At 46.1% G+C, this 24022-nt stretch overlaps 1 protein-coding gene and 1 long non-coding RNA gene across 3 annotated transcripts in view; both read right to left on the minus strand.

Annotated features, from left to right (window-relative positions):
- Positions 1 to 3166: 3166 nt before the first annotated feature.
- Positions 3167 to 4155, minus strand: LOC127932060 (uncharacterized). Of its 2 annotated transcripts, none has more exons than XR_008143810.1 (3): positions 4065 to 4155; positions 3487 to 3996; positions 3167 to 3418 (listed from the first exon to the last, which is right to left on the minus strand). It is a non-coding gene; the product is annotated as an uncharacterized LOC127932060 (long non-coding RNA). The 2 variants fall into 2 exon arrangements; XR_008143811.1 differs by having other exon boundaries at positions 3487 to 3775; positions 3878 to 4144.
- Positions 4156 to 4467: 312 nt separating this feature from the next.
- The window catches only part of LOC118378667 (acid-sensing ion channel 1), a 119521-nt gene continuing 99966 nt past the window's right edge, over positions 4468 to 24022 (minus strand). Inside the window, exons 7-11 of the mRNA XM_052526378.1 lie at positions 21670 to 21671; positions 21316 to 21407; positions 9831 to 9910; positions 8553 to 8654; positions 4468 to 6026 (exon numbers count right to left, since the gene is read on the minus strand). Coding sequence (XP_052382338.1) covers positions 5931 to 6026; positions 8553 to 8654; positions 9831 to 9910; positions 21316 to 21407; positions 21670 to 21671 — 372 coding nt within the window. The 3' untranslated portion in view covers positions 4468 to 5930. The remainder of the gene's footprint in view (positions 6027 to 8552; positions 8655 to 9830; positions 9911 to 21315; positions 21408 to 21669; positions 21672 to 24022) is intronic.

Genomic DNA, 24022 nt, shown 5'->3' on the forward strand with positions numbered 1-24022 from the left:
ACCACACACCCCTATGTCAGTCAAACTACCCACACCCCCCTATGTCAAACTACCCACACACCCCTATGTCAGTCAAACTACCCTCACACCCCTGTGTCAAACTACCCACACACCCCTATGTCAGTCAAACTACCACACACCTCTATGTCAGTCAAACTACCACACACCCCTATGTCAGTTAAACTACCACACACCTCTATGTCAGTTAAACTACCCTCACACCCCTATGTCAGTTAAACTACCCACACACCTCTATGTCAGTTAAACTACCCTCACACCCCTATGTCAGTTAAACTACCCACACACCTCTATGTCAGTTAAACTACCCTCACACCCCTATGTCAGTTAAACTACCCACACACCTCTATGTCAGTTAAACTACCCTCACACCCCTATGTCAGTTAAACTACCCACACACCCCTATGCCAGTTAAACTACCCACACACCTCTATGTTAGTTAAACTACCCACACACCCCTATGTCAGTCAAACTACCACACACCTCTATGTCAAACTACCACACACCCCTCTGTTAAACGACCACACACCCCTATGTCAGTTAAACTACCCACACACCCCTATGTCAGTTAAACTACCCACACACCTCTATGTCAAACTACCACACACCCCCATGTCAAACTACCCACACACCCCTATGTCAAACTACCACACACCCTTATGTCAAACTACCCACACACCCCTATGTCAAACTACCCACACACCCCTATGTCAGTCAAACTACCACACACCCCTATGTCAAACTACCCACACACCCCTATGTCAAACTACCCACACACCCCTATGTCAGTCAAACTACCACACACCCCTATGTCAGTCAAACTACCACACACCCCTATGTCAGTCAAACTACCACACACCCCTATGTCAAACTACCCACACACCCCTATGTCAGTCAAACTACCACACACCCCTATGTCAAACTACCCACACACCCCTGTGTCAAACTACCCACACACCCCTATGTCAGTCAAACTACCACACACCCCTATGTCAGTCAAACTACCACACACCCCTATGTCAAACTACCCACACACCCCTATGTCAAACTACCCACACACTCCTATGTCAGTCAAACTACCACACACCCCTATGTCAGTCAAACTACCCACACACCCCTATGTCAGTCAAACTACCACACACCCCTATGTCAGTCAAACTACCACACACCCCTATGTCAGTCAAACTACCACACACCCCTATGTCAGTCAAACTACCACACACCCCTATGTCAAACTACCCACACACCCCTATGTCAGTCAAACTACCACACACCCCTATGTCAAACTACCCACACACCCTTTGTCAAACTACCCACACACCCCCTATGTCAGTCAAACTACCACACACCCCTATGTCAGTCAAACTACCACACACCCCTATGTCAAACTACCCACACACCCCTATGTCAAACTACCCACACACCCCTATGTCAGTCAAACTACCACACACCCCTATGTCAGTCAAACTACCCACACACCCCTATGTCAAACTATCCACACACCCCTATGTCAAACTACCACACACCCCTATGTCAAACTACCCACACACCCCTATGTCAGTCAAACTACCACACACCCCTATGTCAAACTACCCACACACCCCTATGTCAAACTACCCACACACCTCGTTGTCAAACTACCACACACCCCTATGTCAAACTACCCACACACCTCGTTGTCAAACTACCACACACCCCTATGTCAAACTACCCTCACACCTCGATGTCAAACTACCACACACCCCTATGTCAAACTACCCACACACCTCGATGTCAAACTACCACACACCCCTATGTCAAACTACCACACACCCCTATGTCAAACTACCACAGTCCCCTATGTCAAACTACCACACACCCCTATGTCAAACTACCCACACACCCCTATGTCAGTCAAACTACCACACACCCCTATGTCAGTCAAACTACCCACACACCCCTATGTCAAACTACCACACACCCCTATGTCAAACTACCACACACCCCTTTGTCAAACTACCCACACCCCCTATGTCAGTCAAACTACCCACACACCCCTATGTCAAACTACCACACACCCCTATGTCAAACTACCACACACCCCTATGTCAAACTACCACACACCCCTATGTCAAACTACCACACACCCCTATGTCAAACTATCACACACCCTATGTCAAACTACCACACACCCCTATGTCAGTCAAACTACCCACACACCCCTATGTCAAACTACCACACACCCCTATGTCAAACTACCACACACCCCTATGTCAAACTACCACACACCCCTATGTCAAAGTACCCACACACCCCTATGTCAAACTACCACACACCCCTATGTCAGTCAAACTACCCACACACCCCTATGTCAGTCAAACTACCACACACCCCTATGTCAAACTACCCACACACCCCTATGCCAGTCAAACTACCCACACACCTCGTTGTCAAACTACCACACACCCCTATGTCAAACTACCACACACCCCTATGTCAAACTACCCGCACCCCTATGTCAAACTACCCACACACCCCTATGCCAGTCAAACTACCCACACACCTCGTTGTCAAACTACCACACACCTCGATGTCAAACTACCACACACCCCTATGTCAAACTACCCGCACCCCTATGTCAAACTACCCACACACCCCTGTGTCAAACTACCCACACACCCCTATGTCAAACTACCACACCCCTATGTCAAACTACCACACACCCCTATGTCAGTCAAACTACCACACCCCTATGTCAAACTACCCACACCCCCCTATGTCAGTCAAACTACCCACACCCCCCTATGTCAAACTACCCACACCCCCCTATGTCAAACTACCCACACCCCTATGTCAAACTATCACACACCCCTATGTCAAACTACCCACACACCCCTGTGTCAAACTACCACACACCCCTATGTCAGTCAAACTACCCACACACCCCTATGTCAGTCAAACTACCCACACACCCCTGTGTCAAACTACCCACACACCCCTATGTCAAACTACCCACACACCCCTATGTCAGTCAAACTACCCACACACCCCTGTGTCAAACTACCCACACACCCCTATGTCAGTCAAACTACCCACACACCCCTGTGTCAAACTACCCACACACCCCTGTGTCAAACTACCCACACACCCCTATGTCAAACTACCCACACACCCCTGTGTCAAACTACCCACACACCCCTATGTCAAACTACCACACACCCCTATGTCAAACTACCCACACACCCCTACTTTATGTCAGGAATATGGTACATGAATTCAAAATATGAATATAATAATAATAATAATCTGTTGTTGTTATTTTGATGATTATTGATCTAAATCCATATATCTACCTGTAGTCCCTATCTACCTGTAGTCCCGATCTACCTGTAGCCCCTATCTACCTGTAGTCCCGATCTACCTGTAGTCCCTATCTACCTGTAGTCCCTATCTACCTGTAGTCCCTATCTACCTGTAGTCCCTATCTACCTGTAGTCCCTATCTACCTGTAGTCCCTATCTACCTGTAGTCCCTATCTACCTGTAGTCCCGATCTACCTGTAGTCCCTATCTACCTGTAGTCCCTATCTACCTGTAGTCCCTATCTACCTGTAGTCCCTATCTACCTGTAGTCCCTATCTACCTGTAGTCCCTATCTACCTGTAGTCCATATCTACCTGTAGTCCCTATCTACCTGTAGTCCATATCTACCTGTAGTCCCTATCTACCTGTAGTCCCTATCTACCTGTAGTCCATATCTACCTGTAGTCCCTATCTACCTGTAGTCCCTATCTACCTGTAGTCCCTATCTACCTGTAGTCCATATCTACCTGTAGTCCATATCTACCTGTAGTCCCTATCTACCTGTAGTCCATATCTACCTGTAGTCCCTATCTACCTGTAGTCCATATCTACCTGTAGTCCCTATCTACCTGTAGTCCCTATCTACCTGTAGTCCCTATCTACCTGTAGTCCCTATCTACCTGTAGTCCCTATCTACCTGTAGTCCCTATCTACCTGTAGTCCATATCTACCTGTAGTCCCTATCTACCTGTAGTCCATATCTACCTGTAGTCCCTATCTACCTGTAGTCCATATCTACCTGTAGTCCCTATCTACCTGTAGTCCCTATCTACCTGTAGCCCCTATCTACCTGTAGTCCATATCTACCTGTAGTCCCTATCGACCTGTAGTCCCTATCTACCTGTAGCCCCTATCTACCTGTAGTCCCTATCTACCTGTAGTCCCTATCTACCTGTAGTCCCTATCTACCTGTAGCCCCTATCTATCTGTAGCCCCTATCTACCTGTAGTCCCTATCTACCTGTAGCCCCTATCTACCTGTAGCCCCTATCTATCTGTAGCCCCTATCTACCTGTAGTCCATATCTACCTGTAGCCCCTATCTATCTGTAGTCCCTATCTATCTGTAGCCCCTATCTATCTGTAGTCCCTATCTACCTGTAGCCCCTATCTACCTGTAGCCCCTATCTACCTGTAGTCCCTATCTACCTGTAGCCCCTATCTACCTGTAGCCCCTATCTACCTGTAGCCCCTATCTACCTGTAGCCCCTATCACTACTCCCATTGTGTTGAACAGAGGAGTGGATAGCTGTACCAATGTCAAACCTCTATTAAGCCTTGTGACCAAGTGATCAGGTGATCAGGTGACCAGGTGATCAGGTGACCAGGTGGAATTGTCTCTATACAAGTACGTACAGGCATAGTTGCTCGGGCATGAATAGGGATTATGGGATAGTGCACACATTCAACATGAATAAAAAAATAAAAAAAGTGTATTGATGGGATGAGGTACAGCTAGTTAGTGGATCCAACCAGGGTGGTCACACAAACCAACACAATTCATTACACACACGCACGCACGCACGCACGCACGCACGCACGCACGCACGCACGCACGCACGCACACACACACACACACACACACACACACACACACACACACACACACACACACACATAATGAATATGAGGGGAGCATCATATTCCTTTACTTGTATCATTGAGGCAAACTTGGCAAATAATTATAAAATAAATAAACTAAACTAAATACAAAATGTAATACATGCAGAGGACGATACACAAGCATGCGGTTAAAAGATAAAACCTGAAAAGTTTACCATATGTTTTTTTCTTCTTCTCTAAACGGTAGATCTCTCTACCGTTCTCTCCCTCTGAATGTTTTCACTGCTCATCTTGGTTGTAGTTGATTTAAACCGTTGTAGACGTAGCTACATTCAAGATGAGATACAGCAACACTGGATTGATAGCATTGACACTGCTACATTTACACTGGAGTTCAGTGAAGCGTTACATTTCTCTACTGACCAGGGTCGGGGTCAATGCCATTTCAATTCGGTCAATTCAGGAAGTTAAAAGGCTACATTTAAATGGAATTGATCCCAACCATACTACTATCCTAATAGGATACTCAGTGACAGCTGAGTGTTGCTGATACCGTAATACAGTAAAGGCATGGGGCTCTGTTGATGTTGTCTCTGTACAGTAGTTAGTTACATTTCCCATATCTGTCTGTTTTAGAGTGAGAGGACCATATTTGCAGTGTGTTCTTGAAGAGTAGAGTCTTTGTTTCCTGGTTCTATTCCAAACTTAGACAATAGAACATTCAGGATTTACTTCCAGGATTCCAAATTCCACAAAATGTTCCAGAACAAACTTTGACAGATATTTATGTTTGGAATAATATAGTCTTTATCTTCTCTACTTCTTGTCATTGTTGATATTTTCCCCCTCCTCTCAGATAGTAAGAAACGTTTCCATATTGACAATCCGTTTTTCAATTCAATCCCTTATATAGAGTGTTCAGATATTCTTGTTGTATTGTTGACTTTGGTTGCATACTGCCAGGTTCTTCCTCCTTCTTCCTCCTGCCCTGATTGGCTCATGTACTTGGCTCAGCACGTGAAGTCTTCAACGTTGCCCTGCGCTGGATGGTGAGGTAGCATGTTGGCAGGATACGTACCAGATGTATGCAGGTTCTCACAGGGCACCTGAGTGAAGAGAGGAGAGAGAGGAGGGAGAGAGAGGGGGGAGAGAGGGATAGAGGAGGGAGAGAGAGGGGGGAGAGAGGAGGGAGGGAGGGATAGAGGAGGGAGAGAGGAGGGAGAGAGGGATAGAGGAGGGAGAGAGAGGGGGAGAGAGGGATAGAGGAGGGAGAGAGAGGGGGAAAGAGGGATAGAGGAGGGAGAGAGGGATAGAGGAGGGGGAGAGAGGGAGGAGAGAGGAATAGAGGAGGGAGAGAGTGATGCGAGGAGAGAGAGAGAGGGGGGAGAGAGTGATAGAGGAGGGAGAGGGAGGAGGGAGAGAGTGGAGCGAGAGGGGGGAGAGAGGGAGAGAGGAGGGAGAGAGTGATAGAGGAGGGAGAGAGGGATAGAGGAGGGAGAGAGGGATAGAGGAGGGAGAGAGAGGGGGAGAGAGGAGGGAGAGAGGGAGGAGGAGAAAGTTGAGGGAGGGAGAGAGGGAGAGAAGAGCGAGAGGGGAAGAGAGAGGAGGGAGAGAGACGAGGGAGAGAGAGGAGCGAGAGGGGGGAGATGGAGAGAGAGGAGGGAGAGAGGAGAGAGAGTGGGAGAGAGGAGCGAGAGGGGGAGAGATAGGAGGGAGAGAGAGGAGGGAGAGAGGAGCGAGAGGGGGGAGAGAGAGGAGGGAGAGATAGGAGGGAGAGATAGGAGGGAGAGAGAGGAGCGAGCGAGAGGAGGAAGCACAGTGGGAATGAAACCAAAGAGAAAATAGTCTACAAAATCACCCTATTAATTTTATAGTGCACTACTTGGTCAATGTTTTTTAATTTTTTAATTTAATTTTTTATTTTACCCCTTTTTCGCCCCAATTTCGTGGTATCCAATTGTTTTTAGTACCTACAATCTTGTCTCATCGCTACAACTCCCGTACGGGCTCGGGAGAGGCGAAGGTCGAAAGCCATGTGTCCTCCGATACACAACCCAACCAAGCCGCACTGCTTCTTAACACAGCGCGCATCCAACCCGGAAGCCAGCCGCACCAATAAGTCGAGGAAACACCGTGCACCTGGCAACCTTGGTTAGCACGCACTGCGCCCGGCCCGCCACAGGAGTCGCTGGTGCGCGATGAGACAAGGATATCCCTACCGGCCAAGCCCTCCCTAACCCGGACGATGCTAGGCCAATAGTGCGTCGCCCCACGGACCTCCCGGTCGCGGCCGGTTACGACAGAGCCTGGGCGTGAACCCAGGGTCTCTGGTGGCACAGCTGGCACTGTACTGCAGCTGCACCACCCAGGAGGCCACTTGGTCAATGTTTTGGGGGCAGGAAGAAGAAAGAGGAGAGAGAGAGTGATGCAATGAAGAGACGTACAGGCTGGACTGGAGAACTCTAAGCAGCAAACACTCTCTCTCTCTCCCTCTCTCTCCTCTCTCTCTCTCTCTCTCTCTCTCTCTCTCTCTCTCTCTCTCTCTCTCTCTCTCTCTCTCTGTCTCTCTGTCTCTCTCTCTCTCTCTCTCTCTCTCTCTCTCTCTCTCTCTCTCTATCTCTCTGTCTCTCTCTCTCTCTCTCTCTCTGTCTCTGTCTCTCTCTCTCTCTCTGTCTCTCTCTCTCTCTCTCTCTCTCTCTCTCTCTCTCTGTCTCTGTCTCTGTCTCTGTCTCTCTCTCTCTCTCTCTCTCTCTCTCTCTCTCTCTCTCTCTCTCTGTCTCTGTCTCTGTCTCTGTCTCTCTCTCTCTCTCTCTCTCTCTCTCTCTCTCTCTCTCTCTCTCTCTCTCTCTGTCTCTGTCTCTGTCTCTCTCTCTCTCTCTCTCTCTCTCTCTCTCTCTCTCTCTCTCTCTCTCTCTTCTCTCTTCTCTCTCTCTCTCTCTCTCTCTCTCTCTCTCTCTCTCTCTCTCTCTCTCTCTCTCTCTCTCTCTATCTCTCTCTCTCTCTCTCTCTGTCTCTCTCTCTCTCTCTCTCTCTCTCTCTCTCTCTCTCTCTCTCTCTCTCTCTCTCTCTCTCTCTCTGTCTCTCTCTCTCTCTCTCTCTCTCTCTCTCTCTCTCTCTCTCTCTCTCTCTCTCTCTCTCTCTCTCTCTGTCTCTGTCTCTGTCTCTCTCTCTCTCTCTCTCTCTCTCTCTCTCTCTCTCTCTCTCTCTCTCTCTCTCTCTCTCTGTCTCTGTCTCTCTCTCTCTCTCTCTCTGTCTCTCTCTCTCTCTCTCTCTCTCTCTCTCTCTCTCTCTCTCTCTCTCTCTCTCTCTGTCTCTGTCTCTCTCTCTCTCTCTCTCTCTCTCTCTCTCTCGCTCTCTCTCTCTCTCTCTCTCTCTCTCTCTTCTCTCTTCTCTCTCTCTCTCTCTCTCTCTCTCTCTTCTCTCTCTCTCTCTCTCTCTGTCTCTCTCTCTCTCTCTCTTCTCCTCTCTCTCTTCTCTCTGTCTCTGTCTCTCTCTCTCTCTCTCTCTCTCTCTCTCTCTCTTCTCTCTCTTCTCTCTCTTTTCTCTCTTCTCTCTCTTCTCTCTCTTCTCTCTCTCTCTCTCTCTCTCTCTCTCTCTCTCTCTCTCTCTCTGAAAATACTCATCCTACTGACATGGCGTTTGACGTCGTCCAGACTCAGCACTGCTCCCCGGTTATTGTTGTTGTTGTGTTTCTGTTTCTTAGTTGAGCATCGACACAGCTTGTACTTGATCACCTGCAAACAAGCAGACATAGTTGCTGGTCTTTGAAGCAGTGCCTCAGAGGACCACACGTTTGGAATGCAGCCAACTAACTGATTAAAAAAAAAATCCTATGCTAGATTTCAAATTGAGACCAATCGAGAGCATGGGACTTTAATGTTCTATCTGGAAAAAAACAGGATTCTGGGATAATTGTCTTTAAAGTTCCCCGAAACCTCATTGGTTTGAATGGTGTCAGCATTCAATCTTGTATTCTTTTGAACTTAACAACACGAATTTGGGGCTATTTAGAGTCCTAATGTAAATGGAACATTTTAGTCCCAAGTTCTCGTAATGACTATTGTAATAAGAAAGTTCTATAATTCAAAGAAGACTGATGGTACACATTTATAAATGATTACCAGTAATGTGTAAAGTAATAGGATGAGCTACAGATCCCAGTTTATTCTAAATGAAAACTGTTTTTTTTTTTAATTGAAACGTTTTATATAATTAATCATGAGGACATGAACAAACTGTAAACAGAAAGAGCAAATCTGGAAACAAATTCTTGCAGAACAGGCAGCTGGCTATTCTACACACGGAGGTTGTTACTCTGATACAAATCAACAGGAAGAGAAGCATCCTAACTGAATCCCAAATAAAATATGACTAAAATGTTAATGTATTCAACAGTGGTGCAACAGTGCATGTGCCCGAGAGATGAGCTGCTTTTCAGACACCTGGAAATGAATGATCTGCAAGCTAAATTTTACGTTGGCTGGATAGTTTTAAAGGGATACAGGTAGTTTTATATAACGTAGTTTCCACTTTCCAAGGGTTTTGTGTCCGCCAAACTGTTTTTAAAACCAGTTTGCTGGTTATTAAGCAACATCCAGAATAACTTGGTTAGCATTTTTGGAGAATGCAGCTATGCTAGTGGAAATGGATTGTTTCCGTGTGGCTGGCTAGTTGTAAAGGCCTGTGGCTGTCCACCACTCACTAGACATATTGCACTGAGGAAATCATGTGAAGGATATTTATATACAGTGACTCTACAATAATCTGGGGGTGAACTTTCTCTCGGGAGCCTAGATGCATGCAGCAAAAAACAAGACTTAGGCAAAGAACTAAGTTTGTCTTCAGGGAACTTTCCGGATTCGAGAATGAAGAAAGATCTGACAAGAAACATAGACGGAATGAAGGCTCACCTCATATAGGTAGTCAAAGAGCTCCAGGATGGTGAGGATACTGGCTCCTATGAAGAGACCCATCTGACCACCAATATCACCTGAAAACACATGGAGAGAACCATCTGACCACCAATATCACCTGAAAACACATGGAGAGAACCATCTGACCACCAATATCACCTGAAAACACATGGAGAGAACCATCTGACCACCAATATCACCTGAAAACACATGGAGAGAACCATCTGACCACCAATATCACCTGAAAACACATGGAGAGAACCATCTGACCACCAATATCACCTGAAAACACATGGAGAGAACCATCTGACCACCAATATCACCTGAAAACACATGGAGAGAACCATCTGACCACCGATATCACCTGAAAACACATGGAGAGAACCATCTGACCACCGATATCACCTGAAAACACATGGAGAGAACCATCTGACCACCAATATCACCTGAAAACACATGGAGAGAACCATCTGACCACCAATATCACCTGAAAACACATGGAGAGAACCATCTGACCACCAATATCACCTGAAAACACATGGAGACCCACCTGACCACCAATATCACCTGAAAACACATGGAGACCCACCTGACCACCAATATCACCTGAAAACACATGGAGAGACCCATCTGACCACCAATATCACCTGAAAACACACGGAGAGACCCATCTGACCACCAATATCACCTGAAAACACATGGAGAGAACCACCTGACCACCAATATCACCTGAAAACACATGGAGAGACCCATCTGACCACCAATATCACCTGAAAACACATGGAGAGACCCATCTGACCACCAATATCACCTGAAAACACATGGAGAGACCCATCTGACCACCAATATCACCTGAAAACACATGGAGAGAACCATCTGACCACCAATATCACCTGAAAACACATGGAGAGACCCATCTGACCACCAATATCACCTGAAAACACATGGAGAGACCCATCTGACCACCAATATCACCTGAAAACACATGGAGAGAACCATCTGACCACCAATATCACCTGAAAACACATGGAGAGAACCATCTGACCACCAATATCACCTGAAAACACATGGAGAGAACCATCTGACCACCAATATCACCTGAAAACACATGGAGACCCACCTGACCACCAATATCACCTGAAAACACATGGAGAGACCCATCTGACCACCAATATCACCTGAAAACACATGGAGAGACCCATCTGACCACCAATATCACCTGAAAACACATGGAGAGAACCATCTGACCACCAATATCACCTGAAAACACATGGAGAGACCCATCTGACCACCAATATCACCTGAAAACACATGGAGAGACCCATCTGACCACCAATATCACCTGAAAACACATGGAGAGACCCATCTGACCACCAATATCACCTGAAAACACATGGAGAGAACCACCTGACCACCAATATCACCTGAAAACACATGGAGAGACCCATCTGACCACCAATATCACCTGAAAACACATGGGGAGACCCATCTGACCACCAATATCACCTGAAAACACATGGAGAGACCCATCTGACCACCAATATCACCTGAAAACACATGGAGAGAACCATCTGACCACCAATATCACCTGAAAACACATGGAGAGACCCATCTGACCACCAATATCACCTGAAAACACATGGAGAGACCCACCTGACCACCAATATCACCTGAAAACACATGGAGAGAACCACCTGACCACCAATATCACCTGAAAACACATGGAGAGAACCACCTGACCACCAATATCACCTGAAAACACATGGAGAGAACCACCTGACCACCAATATCACCTGAAAACACATGGAGAGACCCACCTGACCACCAATATCACCTGAAAACACATGGAGAGAACCATCTGACCACCAATATCACCTGAAAACACACAGAGAGAACCATCTGACCACCAATATCACCTGAAAACACACAGAGACCATCTGACCACCAATATCACCTGAAAACACATGGAGAGAACCATCTGACCACCAATATCACCTGAAAACACATGGAGAGACCCATCTGACCACCAATATCACCTGAAAACACATGGAGAGAACCATCTGACCACCGATATCACCTGAAAACACATGGAGAGAACCATCTGACCACCAATATCACCTGAAAACACACGGAGAGAACCATCTGACCACCAATATCACCTGAAAACACATGGAGAGACCCATCTGACCACCAATATCACCTGAAAACACACAGAGAACCATCTGACCACCGATATCACCTGAAAACACATGGAGAGAACCATCTGGCCACCAATATCACCTGAAAACACACGGAGAGAACCATCTGGCCACCAATATCACCTGAAAACACATGGAGAGAACCATCTGGCCACCAATATCACCTGAAAACACATGGAGAGAACCATCTGACCACCAATATCACCTGAAAACACATGGGAGACCCAGCTGACCACCAATATCACCTGAAAACACATGGAGAGAACCATCTGACCACCGATATCACCTGAAAACACATGGAGAGACCCATCTGACCACCAATATCACCTGAAAACACATGGAGAGACCCATCTGACCACCAATATCACCTGAAAACACATGGAGAGAACCATCTGACCACCGATATCACCTGAAAACACACGGAGAGACCCACCTGACCACCGATATCACCTGAAAACACATGGAGAGAACCACCTGACCACCAATATCACCTGAAAACACACGGAGAGAACCATCTGACCACCGATATCACCTGAAAACACATGGAGAGAACCATCTGACCACCGATATCACCTGAAAACACATGGAGAGAACCATCTGACCACCAATATCACCTGAAAACACATGGAGAGACCCACCTGACCACCAATATCACCTGAAAACACACAGAGAGACCCATCTGACCACCAATATCACCTGAAAACACACAGAGAGACCCATCTGACCACCAATATCACATGAAAACACACAGAGAGACCCATCTGACCACCAATATCACCTGAAAACACACAGAGAGACCCATCTGACCACCAATATCACCTGAAAACACACAGAGAGACCCACCTGACCACCAATATCACCTGAAAACACACAGAGAGACCCACCTGACCACCAATATCACATGAAAACACACAGAGAGACCCATCTGACCACCAATATCACCTGAAAACACACAGAGAGACCCATCTGACCACCAATATCACCTGAAAACACACAGAGAGACCCACCTGACCACCAATATCACCTGAAAACACACGGAGAGAACCACCTGACCACCAATATCACCTGAAAACACATTAAAAATGCCTGACACACCAGATAAGAACACACACGATGAAACATACAGAACACGGTACAGAGGATGAGACATACAGAACACGGTACAGAGGATGAGACATACAGAACACGGTACAGAGGATGAAACATACAGAACACGGTACAGAGGATGAAACATACAGAACACGGTACAGAGGATGAAACATACAGAACACGGTACAGAGGATGAGACACACAGAACACGGTACAGAGGATGAGACATACAGAACACGGTACAGAGGATGAGACATACAGAACACGGTACAGAGGATGAAACATACAGAACACGGTACAGAGGATGAGACATACAGAACACGGTACAGAGGATGAGACATACAGAACACGGTACAGAGGATGAGACATACAGAACACGGTACAGAGGATGAGACATACAGAACACGGTACAGAGGATGAGACACACAGAACACGGTACAGAGGATGAAACATATAGAACACGGTACAGAGGATGAGACATACAGAACACGGTACAGAGGATGAGACATACAGAACACGGTACAGAGGATGAGACATACAGAACACGGTACAGAGGATGAGACATACAGAACACGGTACAGAGGATGAGACATACAGAACACGGTACAGAGGATGAGACATACAGAACACGGTACAGAGGATGAAACATACAGAACACGGTACAGAGGATGAGACATACAGAACACGGTACAGAGGATGAGACATACAGAACACGGTACAGAGGATGAGACATACAGAACACGGTACAGAGGATGAGACACACAGAACACGGTACAGAGGATGAAACATACAGAACACGGTACAGAGGATGAGACATACAGAACACGGTACAGAGGATGAGACATACAGAACACGGTACAGAGGATGAGACATACAGAACACGGTACAGAGGATGAGACATACAGAACACGGTACAGAGGATGAGACATACAGAACACGGTACAGAGGATGAGACATACAGAACACGGTACAGAGGATGAGACATACAGAACACGGTACAGAGGATGAAACATACAGAACACGGTACAGAGGATGAGACATACAGAACACGGTACAGAGGATGAAACATACAGAACACGGTACAGAGGATGAGACACACAGAACACGGTACAGAGGATGAAACATACAGAACACGGTACAGAGGATGAGACATACAGAACACGGTACAGAGGATGAGACACACAGAACACGGTACAGAGGATGAGACATACAGAACACGGTACAGAGGATGAGACATACAGAACACGGTACAGAGGATGAGACATACAGAACACGGTACAGAGGATGAAACATACAGAACACGGTACAGAGGATGAGACATACAGAACACGGTACAGAGGATGAAACATACAGAACACGGTACAGAGGATGAGACATACAGAACACGGTACAGAGGATGAGACACACAGAACACGGTACAGAGGATGAGACATACAGAACACGGTACAGAGGATGAGACATACAGAACACGGTACAGAGGATGAAACATACAGAACACGGTACAGAGGATGAGACATACAGAACACGGTACAGAGGATGAAACATACAGAACACGGTACAGAGGATGAGACACACAGAACACGGTACAGAGGATGAGACACACAGAACACGGTACAGAGGATGAGACATACAGAACACGGTACAGAGGATGAAACATACAGAACACGGTACAGAGGATGAGACATACAGAACACGGTACAGAGGATGAAACATACAGAACACGGTACAGAGGATGAGACATACAGAACACGGTACAGAGGATGAAACATACAGAACACGGTACAGAGGATGAAACATACAGAACACGGTACAGAGGATGAGACATACAGAACACGGTACAGAGGATGAAACATACAGAACACGGTACAGAGGATGAGACATACAGAACACGGTACAGAGGATGAAACACACAGAACACGGTACAGAGGATGAGACATACAGAACACGGTACAGAGGATGAAACATACAGAACACGGTACAGAGGATGAGACATACAGAACACGGTACAGAGGATGAGACATACAGAACACGGTACAGAGGATGAGACATACAGAACACGGTACAGAGGATGAAACATACAGAACACGGTACAGAGGATGAGACACACAGAACACGGTACAGAGGATGAAACATACAGAACACGGTACAGAGGATGAGACACACAGAACACGGTACAGAGGATGAGACATACAGAACACGGTACAGAGGATGAGACATACAGAACACGGTACAGAGGATGAAACATACAGAACACGGTACAGAGGATGAGACATACAGAACACGGTACAGAGGATGAAACACACAGAACACGGTACAGAGGATGAGACATACAGAACACGGTACAGAGGATGAAACATACAGAACACGGTACAGAGGATGAGACATACAGAACACGGTACAGAGGATGAGACATACAGAACACGGTACAGAGGATGAGACATACAGAACACGGTACAGAGGATGAAACATACAGAACACGGGTACAGAGGATGAGACATACAGAACACGGTACAGAGGATGAGACATACAGAACACGGTACAGAGGATGAGACATACAGAACACGGTACAGAGGATGAGACATACAGAACACGGTACAGAGGATGAGACATACAGAACACGGTACAGAGGATGAAACATACAGAACACGGTACAGAGGATGAGACATACAGAACACGGTACAGAGGATGAAACATACAGAACACGGTACAGAGGATGAGACATACAGAACACGGTACAGAGGATGAAACATACAGAACACGGTACAGAGGATGAGACATACAGAACACGGTACAGAGGATGAGACATACAGAACACGGTACAGAGGATGAGACATACAGAACACGGTACAGAGGATGAGACATACAGAACACGGTACAGAGGATGAGACATACAGAACACGGTACAGAGGATGAAACATACAGAACACGGTACAGAGGATGAGACATACAGAACACGGTACAGAGGATGAGACATACAGAACACGGTACAGAGGATGAGACATACAGAACACGGTACAGAGGATGAGACATACAGAACACGGTACAGAGGATGAGACATACAGAACACGGTACAGAGGATGAGACATACAGAACACGGTACAGAGGATGAGACATACAGAACACGGTACAGAGGATGAGACATACAGAACACGGTACAGAGGATGAGACATACAGAACACGGTACAGAGGATGAGAACACGGTACAGAATGAGACACAGAACACGGTACAGAGGATGAGACATACAGAACACGGTACAGAGGATGAGACATACAGAACACGGTACAGAGGATGAGACATACAGAACACGGTACAGAGGATGAGACACACAGAACACGGTACAGAGGATGAGACATACAGAACACGGTACAGAGGATGAGACATACAGAACACGGTACAGAGGATGAGACATACAGAACACGGTACAGAGGATGAGACATACAGAACACGGTACAGAGGATGAGACATACAGAACACGGTACAGAGGATGAGACATACAGAACACGGTACAGAGGATGAGACATACAGAACACGGTACAGAGGATGAGACATACAGAACACGGTACAGAGGATGACATACAGAACACGGTACAGAGGATGAGACATACAGAACACGGTACAGAGGATGAGACATACAGAACACGGTACAGAGGATGAGACATACAGAACACGGTACAGAGGATGAGACATACAGAACACGGTACAGAGGATGAGACATACAGAACACGGTACAGAGGATGAGACATACAGAACACGGTACAGAGGATGAGACATACAGAACACGGTACAGAGGATGAGACATACAGAACACGGTACAGAGGATGAGACATACAGAACACGGTACAGAGGATGAGACAGAACACGGTACAGAGGATGAGACATACAGAACACGGTACAGAGGATGAAACATACAGAACACGGTACAGAGGATGAGACATACAGAACACGGTACAGAGGATGAGACATACAGAACACGGTACAGAGGATGAGACATACAGAACACGGTACAGAGGATGAGACATACAGAACACGGTACAGAGGATGAGACATACAGAACACGGTACAGAGGATGAGACAGAACACGGTACAGAGGATGAGACATACAGAACACGGTACAGAGGATGAGACATACAGAACACGGTACAGAGGATGAGACATACAGAACACGGTACAGAGGATGAGACATACAGAACACGGTACAGAGGATGAGACATACAGAACACGGTACAGAGGATGAGACATACAGAACACGGTACAGAGGATGAGACATACAGAACACGGTACAGAGGATGAGACATACAGAACACGGTACAGAGGATGAGACATACAGAACACGGTACAGAGGATGAGACATACAGAACACGGTACAGAGGATGAGACATACAGAACACGGTACAGAGGATGAGACATACAGAACACGGTACAGAGGATGAGACATACAGAACACGGTACAGAGGATGAGACATACAGAACACGGTACAGAGGATGAGACATACAGAACACGGTACAGAGGATGAGACATACAGAACACGGTACAGAGGATGAGACATACAGAACACGGTACAGAGGATGAGACATACAGAACACGGTACAGAGGATGAGACATACAGAACACGGTACAGAGGATGAGACATACAGAACACGGTACAGAGGATGAGACATACAGAACACGGTACAGAGGATGAAACATACAGAACACGGTACAGAGGATGAGAACATACAGAACACGGTACAGAGGATGAGACATACAGAACACGGTACAGAGGATGAGACATACAGAACACGGTACAGAGGATGAGACATACAGAACACGGTACAGAGGATGAGACATACAGAACACGGTACAGAGGATGAGACATACAGAACACGGTACAGAGGATGAGACATACAGAACACGGTACAGAGGATGAGACATACAGAACACGGTACAGAGGATGAGACATACAGAACACGGTACAGAGGATGAGACATACAGAACACGGTACAGAGGATGAGACATACAGAACACGGTACAGAGGATGAGACATACAGAACACGGTACAGAGGATGAGACATACAGAACACGGTACAGAGGATGAGACATACAGAACACGGTACAGAGGATGAGACATACAGAACACGGTACAGAGGATGAGACATACAGAACACGGTACAGAGGATGAGACATACAGAACACGGTACAGAGGATGAGACATACAGAACACGGTACAGAGGATACAGAACACGGATGAGACATACAGAACACGGTACAGAGGATGAGACATACAGAACACGGTACAGAGGATGAGACATACAGAACACGGTACAGAGGATGAGACATACAGAACACGGTACAGAGGATGAGACATACAGAACACGGTACAGAGGATGAGACATACAGAACACGGTACAGAGGATGAGACATACAGAACACGGTACAGAGGATGAGACATACAGAACACGGTACAGAGGATGAGACATACAGAACACGGTACAGAGGATGAGACATACAGAACACGGTACAGAGGATGAGACATACAGAACACGGTACAGAGGATGAGACATACAGAACACGGTACAGAGGATGAGACATACAGAACACGGTACAGAGGATGAGACATACAGAACACGGTACAGAGGATGAGACATACAGAACACGGTACAGAGGATGAGACATACAGAACACGGTACAGAGGATGAGACATACAGAACACGGTACAGAGGATGAGACATACAGAACACGGTACAGAGGATGAGACATACAGAACACGGTACAGAGGATGAGACATACAGAACACGGTACAGAGGATGAGACATACAGAACACGGTACAGAGGATGAGACATACAGAACACGGTACAGAGGATGAGACATACAGAACACGGTACAGAGGATGAGACATACAGAACACGGTACAGAGGATGAGACATACAGAACACGGTACAGAGGATGAGACATACAGAACACGGTACAGAGGATGAGACATACAGAACACGGTACAGAGGATGAGACATACAGAACACGGTACAGAGGATGAGACATACAGAACACGGTACAGAGGATGAGACATACAGAACACGGTACAGAGGATGAGACACGGAACAGACAGAGGATGAGACATACAGAACACGGTACAGAGGATGAGACATACAGAACACGGTACAGAGGATGAGACATACAGAACACGGTACAGAGGATGAGACATACAGAACACGGTACAGAGGATGAGACATACAGAACACAGAGGATGACAGAGGATGAGACATACAGAACACGGTACAGAGGATGAGACATACAGAACACGGTACAGAGGATGAGACATACAGAACACGGTACAGAGGATGAGACATACAGAACACGGTACAGAGGATGAGACATACAGAACACGGTACAGAGGATGAGACATACAGAACACGGTACAGAGGATGAAACATACAGAACACGGTACAGAGGATGAGACATACAGAACACGGTACAGAGGATGAGACACACAGAACACGGTACAGAGGATGAGACATACAGAACACGGTACAGAGGATGAGACATACAGAACACGGTACAGAGGATGAGACATACAGAACACGGTACAGAGGATGAAACATACAGAACACGGTACAGAGGATGAGACATACAGAACACGGTACAGAGGATGAACATACAGAACACGGTACAGAGGATGAAACATACAGAACACGGTACAGAGGATGAAACATACAGAACACGGTACAGAGGATGAGACATACAGAACACGGTACAGAGGATGAAACATACAGAACACGGTACAGAGGATGAGACATACAGAACACGGTACAGAGGATGAGACACACAGAACACGGTACAGAGGATGAAACATACAGAACACGGTACAGAGGATGAAACATACAGAACACGGTACAGAGGATGAGACATACAGAACACGGTACAGAGGATGAGACATACAGAACACGGTACAGAGGATGAGACATACAGAACACGGTACAGAGGATGAGACATACAGAACACGGTACAGAGGATGAGACATACAGAACACGGTACAGAGGATGAAACATACAGAACACGGTACAGAGGATGAGACATACAGAACACGGTACAGAGGATGAGACATACAGAACACGGTACAGAGGATGAGACATACAGAACACGGTACAGAGGATGAGACATACAGAACACGGTACAGAGGATGACAGACATGAGACATACAGAACACGGTACAGAGGATGAGACATACAGAACACGGTACAGAGGATGAAACATACACAACACGGTACAGAGGATGAGACACACAGAACACGGTACAGAGGATGAAACATACAGAACACGGTACAGAGGATGAGACACACAGAACACGGTACAGAGGATGAAACATACAGAACACGGTACAGAGGATGAGACATACAGAACACGGTACAGAGGATGAAACATACAGAACACGGTACAGAGGATGAGACACACAGAACACGGTACAGAGGATGAGACATACAGAACACGGTACAGAGGATGAAACATACAGAACACGGTACAGAGGATGAGACACACAGAACACGGTACAGAGGATGAGACATACAGAACACGGTACAGAGGATGAGACATACAGAACACGGTACAGAGGATGAGACATACAGAACACGGTACAGAGGATGAGACACACAGAACACGGTACAGAGGATGAAACATACAGAACACTGTACAGAGGATGAGACATACAGAACACGGTACAGAGGATGAGACATACAGAACACGGTACAGAGGATGAAACATACAGAACACGGTACAGAGGATGAGACACACAGAACACGGTACAGAGGATGAAACATACAGAACACGGTACAGAGGATGAGACACACAGAACACGGTACAGAGGATGAAACATACAGAACACGGTACAGAGGATGAGACATACAGAACACAGGAACTCCTGAAGAAAGCATTAAGGTTCCTGGAACCTGAAACATTGGTTTCACAATAAATGAAGTAAATATTGAGTAACTTTTTTTTATTCACGGGCAAAACCATAATTGAAAAGTTTGGCGAATCAGTACGTAAAAAGTATCAAAATGTATGCACTCACAGTCAGTCGATCTTGGCAAGAGCATCTGCTAAATTACTTGAATGTCATTGTAAAATGTTTATAGTAATCTAATAAAAAATGTATAATAACAGTTTTTGGCAATTTTGTTCATCAATTTCCATACAACTGCTGAAAACAGCGTTTTTCTTACCCAGCAACCCTGCGAACTCGTAAGCTTTCGTCTGCTCGATGGTCTCGTAGTTCAGAGCCTCAAAGAAGATATCCAGAACCAGGATGTTATCACTGTCAACCAAGAGGGGAGGAAGAAGGAGAAGATAACTTACTGTCTATTGTAAAATGACACAGTTATTTGTCTTTGTGGTTCATTCTAACCCCCTGAGACACACTCCGACCTTAGAGCACAGGGTCAACCACCAGGCACTACCCTTGGAGCAGTTTAGGGTTTAGGGGTTCAGTGTCTTGATCAAGGGCACAACAGCAGGAGTCGGCATCTAGGACACTTAAGTAAAACCTCTCATCACCAAGTCCACGTCACACTTAATACCCCTCATAAAACACCAAACATTGATTGGCACGGCAATGCTTTGTCCACATCCTTGCCTTCGTGACTTCCTGTTTGTAATCTGTTTGTCCCCCTCCTCGCCTGCATGACTTCCTGTTTCTAATCTGTTTGGCCCCCTCCTCGCCTGCATGACTTCCTGTTTCTAATCTGTTTGTCCCCCTCCTCGCCTGCATGACTTCCTGTTTCTAATCTGTTTGTCCCCCTCCTCGCCTGCATGACTTCCTGTTTCTAATCTGTTTGTCCCCCTCCTCGCCTGCATGACTTCCTGTTTCTAATCTGTTTGTCCCCCTCCTCGCCTGCATGACTTCCTGTTTCTAATCTGTTTGTCCCCCTCCTCGCCTGCATGACTTCCTGTTTCTAATCTGTTTGTCCCCCTCCTCGCCTGCATGACTTCCTGTTTCTAATCTGTTTGTCCCCCTCCTCGCCTGCATGACTTCCTGTTTCTAATCTGTTTGTCCCCCTCCTCCCCTGCATGACTTCCTGTTTCTAATCTGTTTGTCCCCCTCCTCGCCTGCATGACTTCCTGTTTCTAATCTGAGGATACAAACAGAGGAAACATACAGAGAGGATACAAACAGAGGAAACACACAGAGGAAACATACAGAGAGGAAACAAACAGAGGAAACATACAGAGAGGATACAAACAGAGGAAACACACAGAGGAAACATACAGAGAGGAAACAAACAGAGGAAACATACAGAGAGGACACAAACAGAGGAAACATACAGAGGAAACATACAGAGGAAACATACAGAGAGGAAACAAACAGAGGAAACACACAGAGAGGATACAAACAGAGGAAACATACAGAGAGGATACAAACAGAGGAAACACACAGAGGAAACATACAGAGAGGATACAAACAGAGGAAACATACAGAGAGGAAACAAACAGAGGAAAAACACAGAGAGGATACAAACAGAGGAAACATACAGAGGAAACATACAGAGAGGATACAAACAGAGGAAACATACAGAGAGGAAACAAACAGAGGAAAAACACAGAGAGGATACAAACAGAGGAAACATACAGAGGAAACATACAGAGAGGAAACAAACAGAGGAAACATACAGAGAGGATACAAACAGAGGAAACATATAGAGAGGATACAAACAGAGGAAACATACAGAGGAAACATACAGAGAGGATACAAACAGAGGAAACATACAAAGAGGATACAAACAGAGGAAACATACAGAGAGGATACAAACAGAGGAAACATACAGAGGAAACATACAGAGAGGATACAAACAGAGGAAACATACAGGGAGGACACAAACAGAGGAAACATACAGAGAGGATACAAACAGAGGAAACATACAGAGAGGAAACAAACAGAGGAAACATACAGAGAGGAAACAAACAGAGGAAACATACAGAGAGGATACAAACAGAGGAAACATACAGAGAGGATACAAACAGAGGAAACATACAGAGAGGATACAAACAGAGGAAACATACAGAGAGGATACAAACAGAGGAAACATACAGAGGAAACATACAGAGGAAATGTTGTCAGTTCACCCTATTGTATTCTCTCTCAATTCAGTTTGAAGGCATTTATTCGTATTTATTGATATGGGAAACATCTCTCGCATCTCTCTGTCTCTCATCTATCTCTCTGTCTCTCTGTTTCTCCCCAACAACACAGCTAATCTCTCTCTGATGCTGTTCCCAGTTTCTATCTCTCACCTTTCTCTTCATCAACAACATCTCTCTCTCTCTCAGCTCTCTCTCTCTCAACAACACAGCTCTCTCTCTCTCTCTGTCTGTCTCTCTCTCTGTCTCCCCATCTCTCTCTCTCTCTCTCTGCTTTCTCTCTCTGAGTTTCCTCTCAACTCTCTCTGTTTCTGTCTCTGTCACAGCTGTTTCTCTCTGATCTCTCTCTGTCCCTCTTTCTCCCTCAACTCTCAGCTGTTTCTCTCTCTGCTGTTCTCAGATGAGTCTCTCCTCTCAACACAGCTGTTTCTCTCTCAACAACACAGCTGATCTCTCTCTGATCTCTCCCTCTTTCCCCATCAACTCACAGCTCTCTCTCTCTCATCAACAACTCAGCTCTTTCTCTTCAACTCACAGCTGATTCTCTCTGATCTGTCCCCAGTGAGTCTCTCCTCATCTCTCAGCTGTTTCTCTGATGCTGTTCTCAGATGAGTTTCTCTCATCAACAACACAGCTGTTTCTCTCTCAACAACACAGCTCTTCTCTCTCTCCCTCAACAACACAGCTGTTCTCTCTGATGCTGTTCTCAGATCTTCCCCATCAACAACATCTCTCTGATGCTGTCTCTTTACCCCATCACTGTTTCTCTCTGATCTGTCTCTCAGTGAGTTCTCC

Source organism: Oncorhynchus keta, chromosome 10 (genome assembly GCF_023373465.1).
Source record: "Oncorhynchus keta strain PuntledgeMale-10-30-2019 chromosome 10, Oket_V2, whole genome shotgun sequence".
NCBI classification, from domain to species: domain Eukaryota; kingdom Metazoa; phylum Chordata; class Actinopteri; order Salmoniformes; family Salmonidae; genus Oncorhynchus; species Oncorhynchus keta.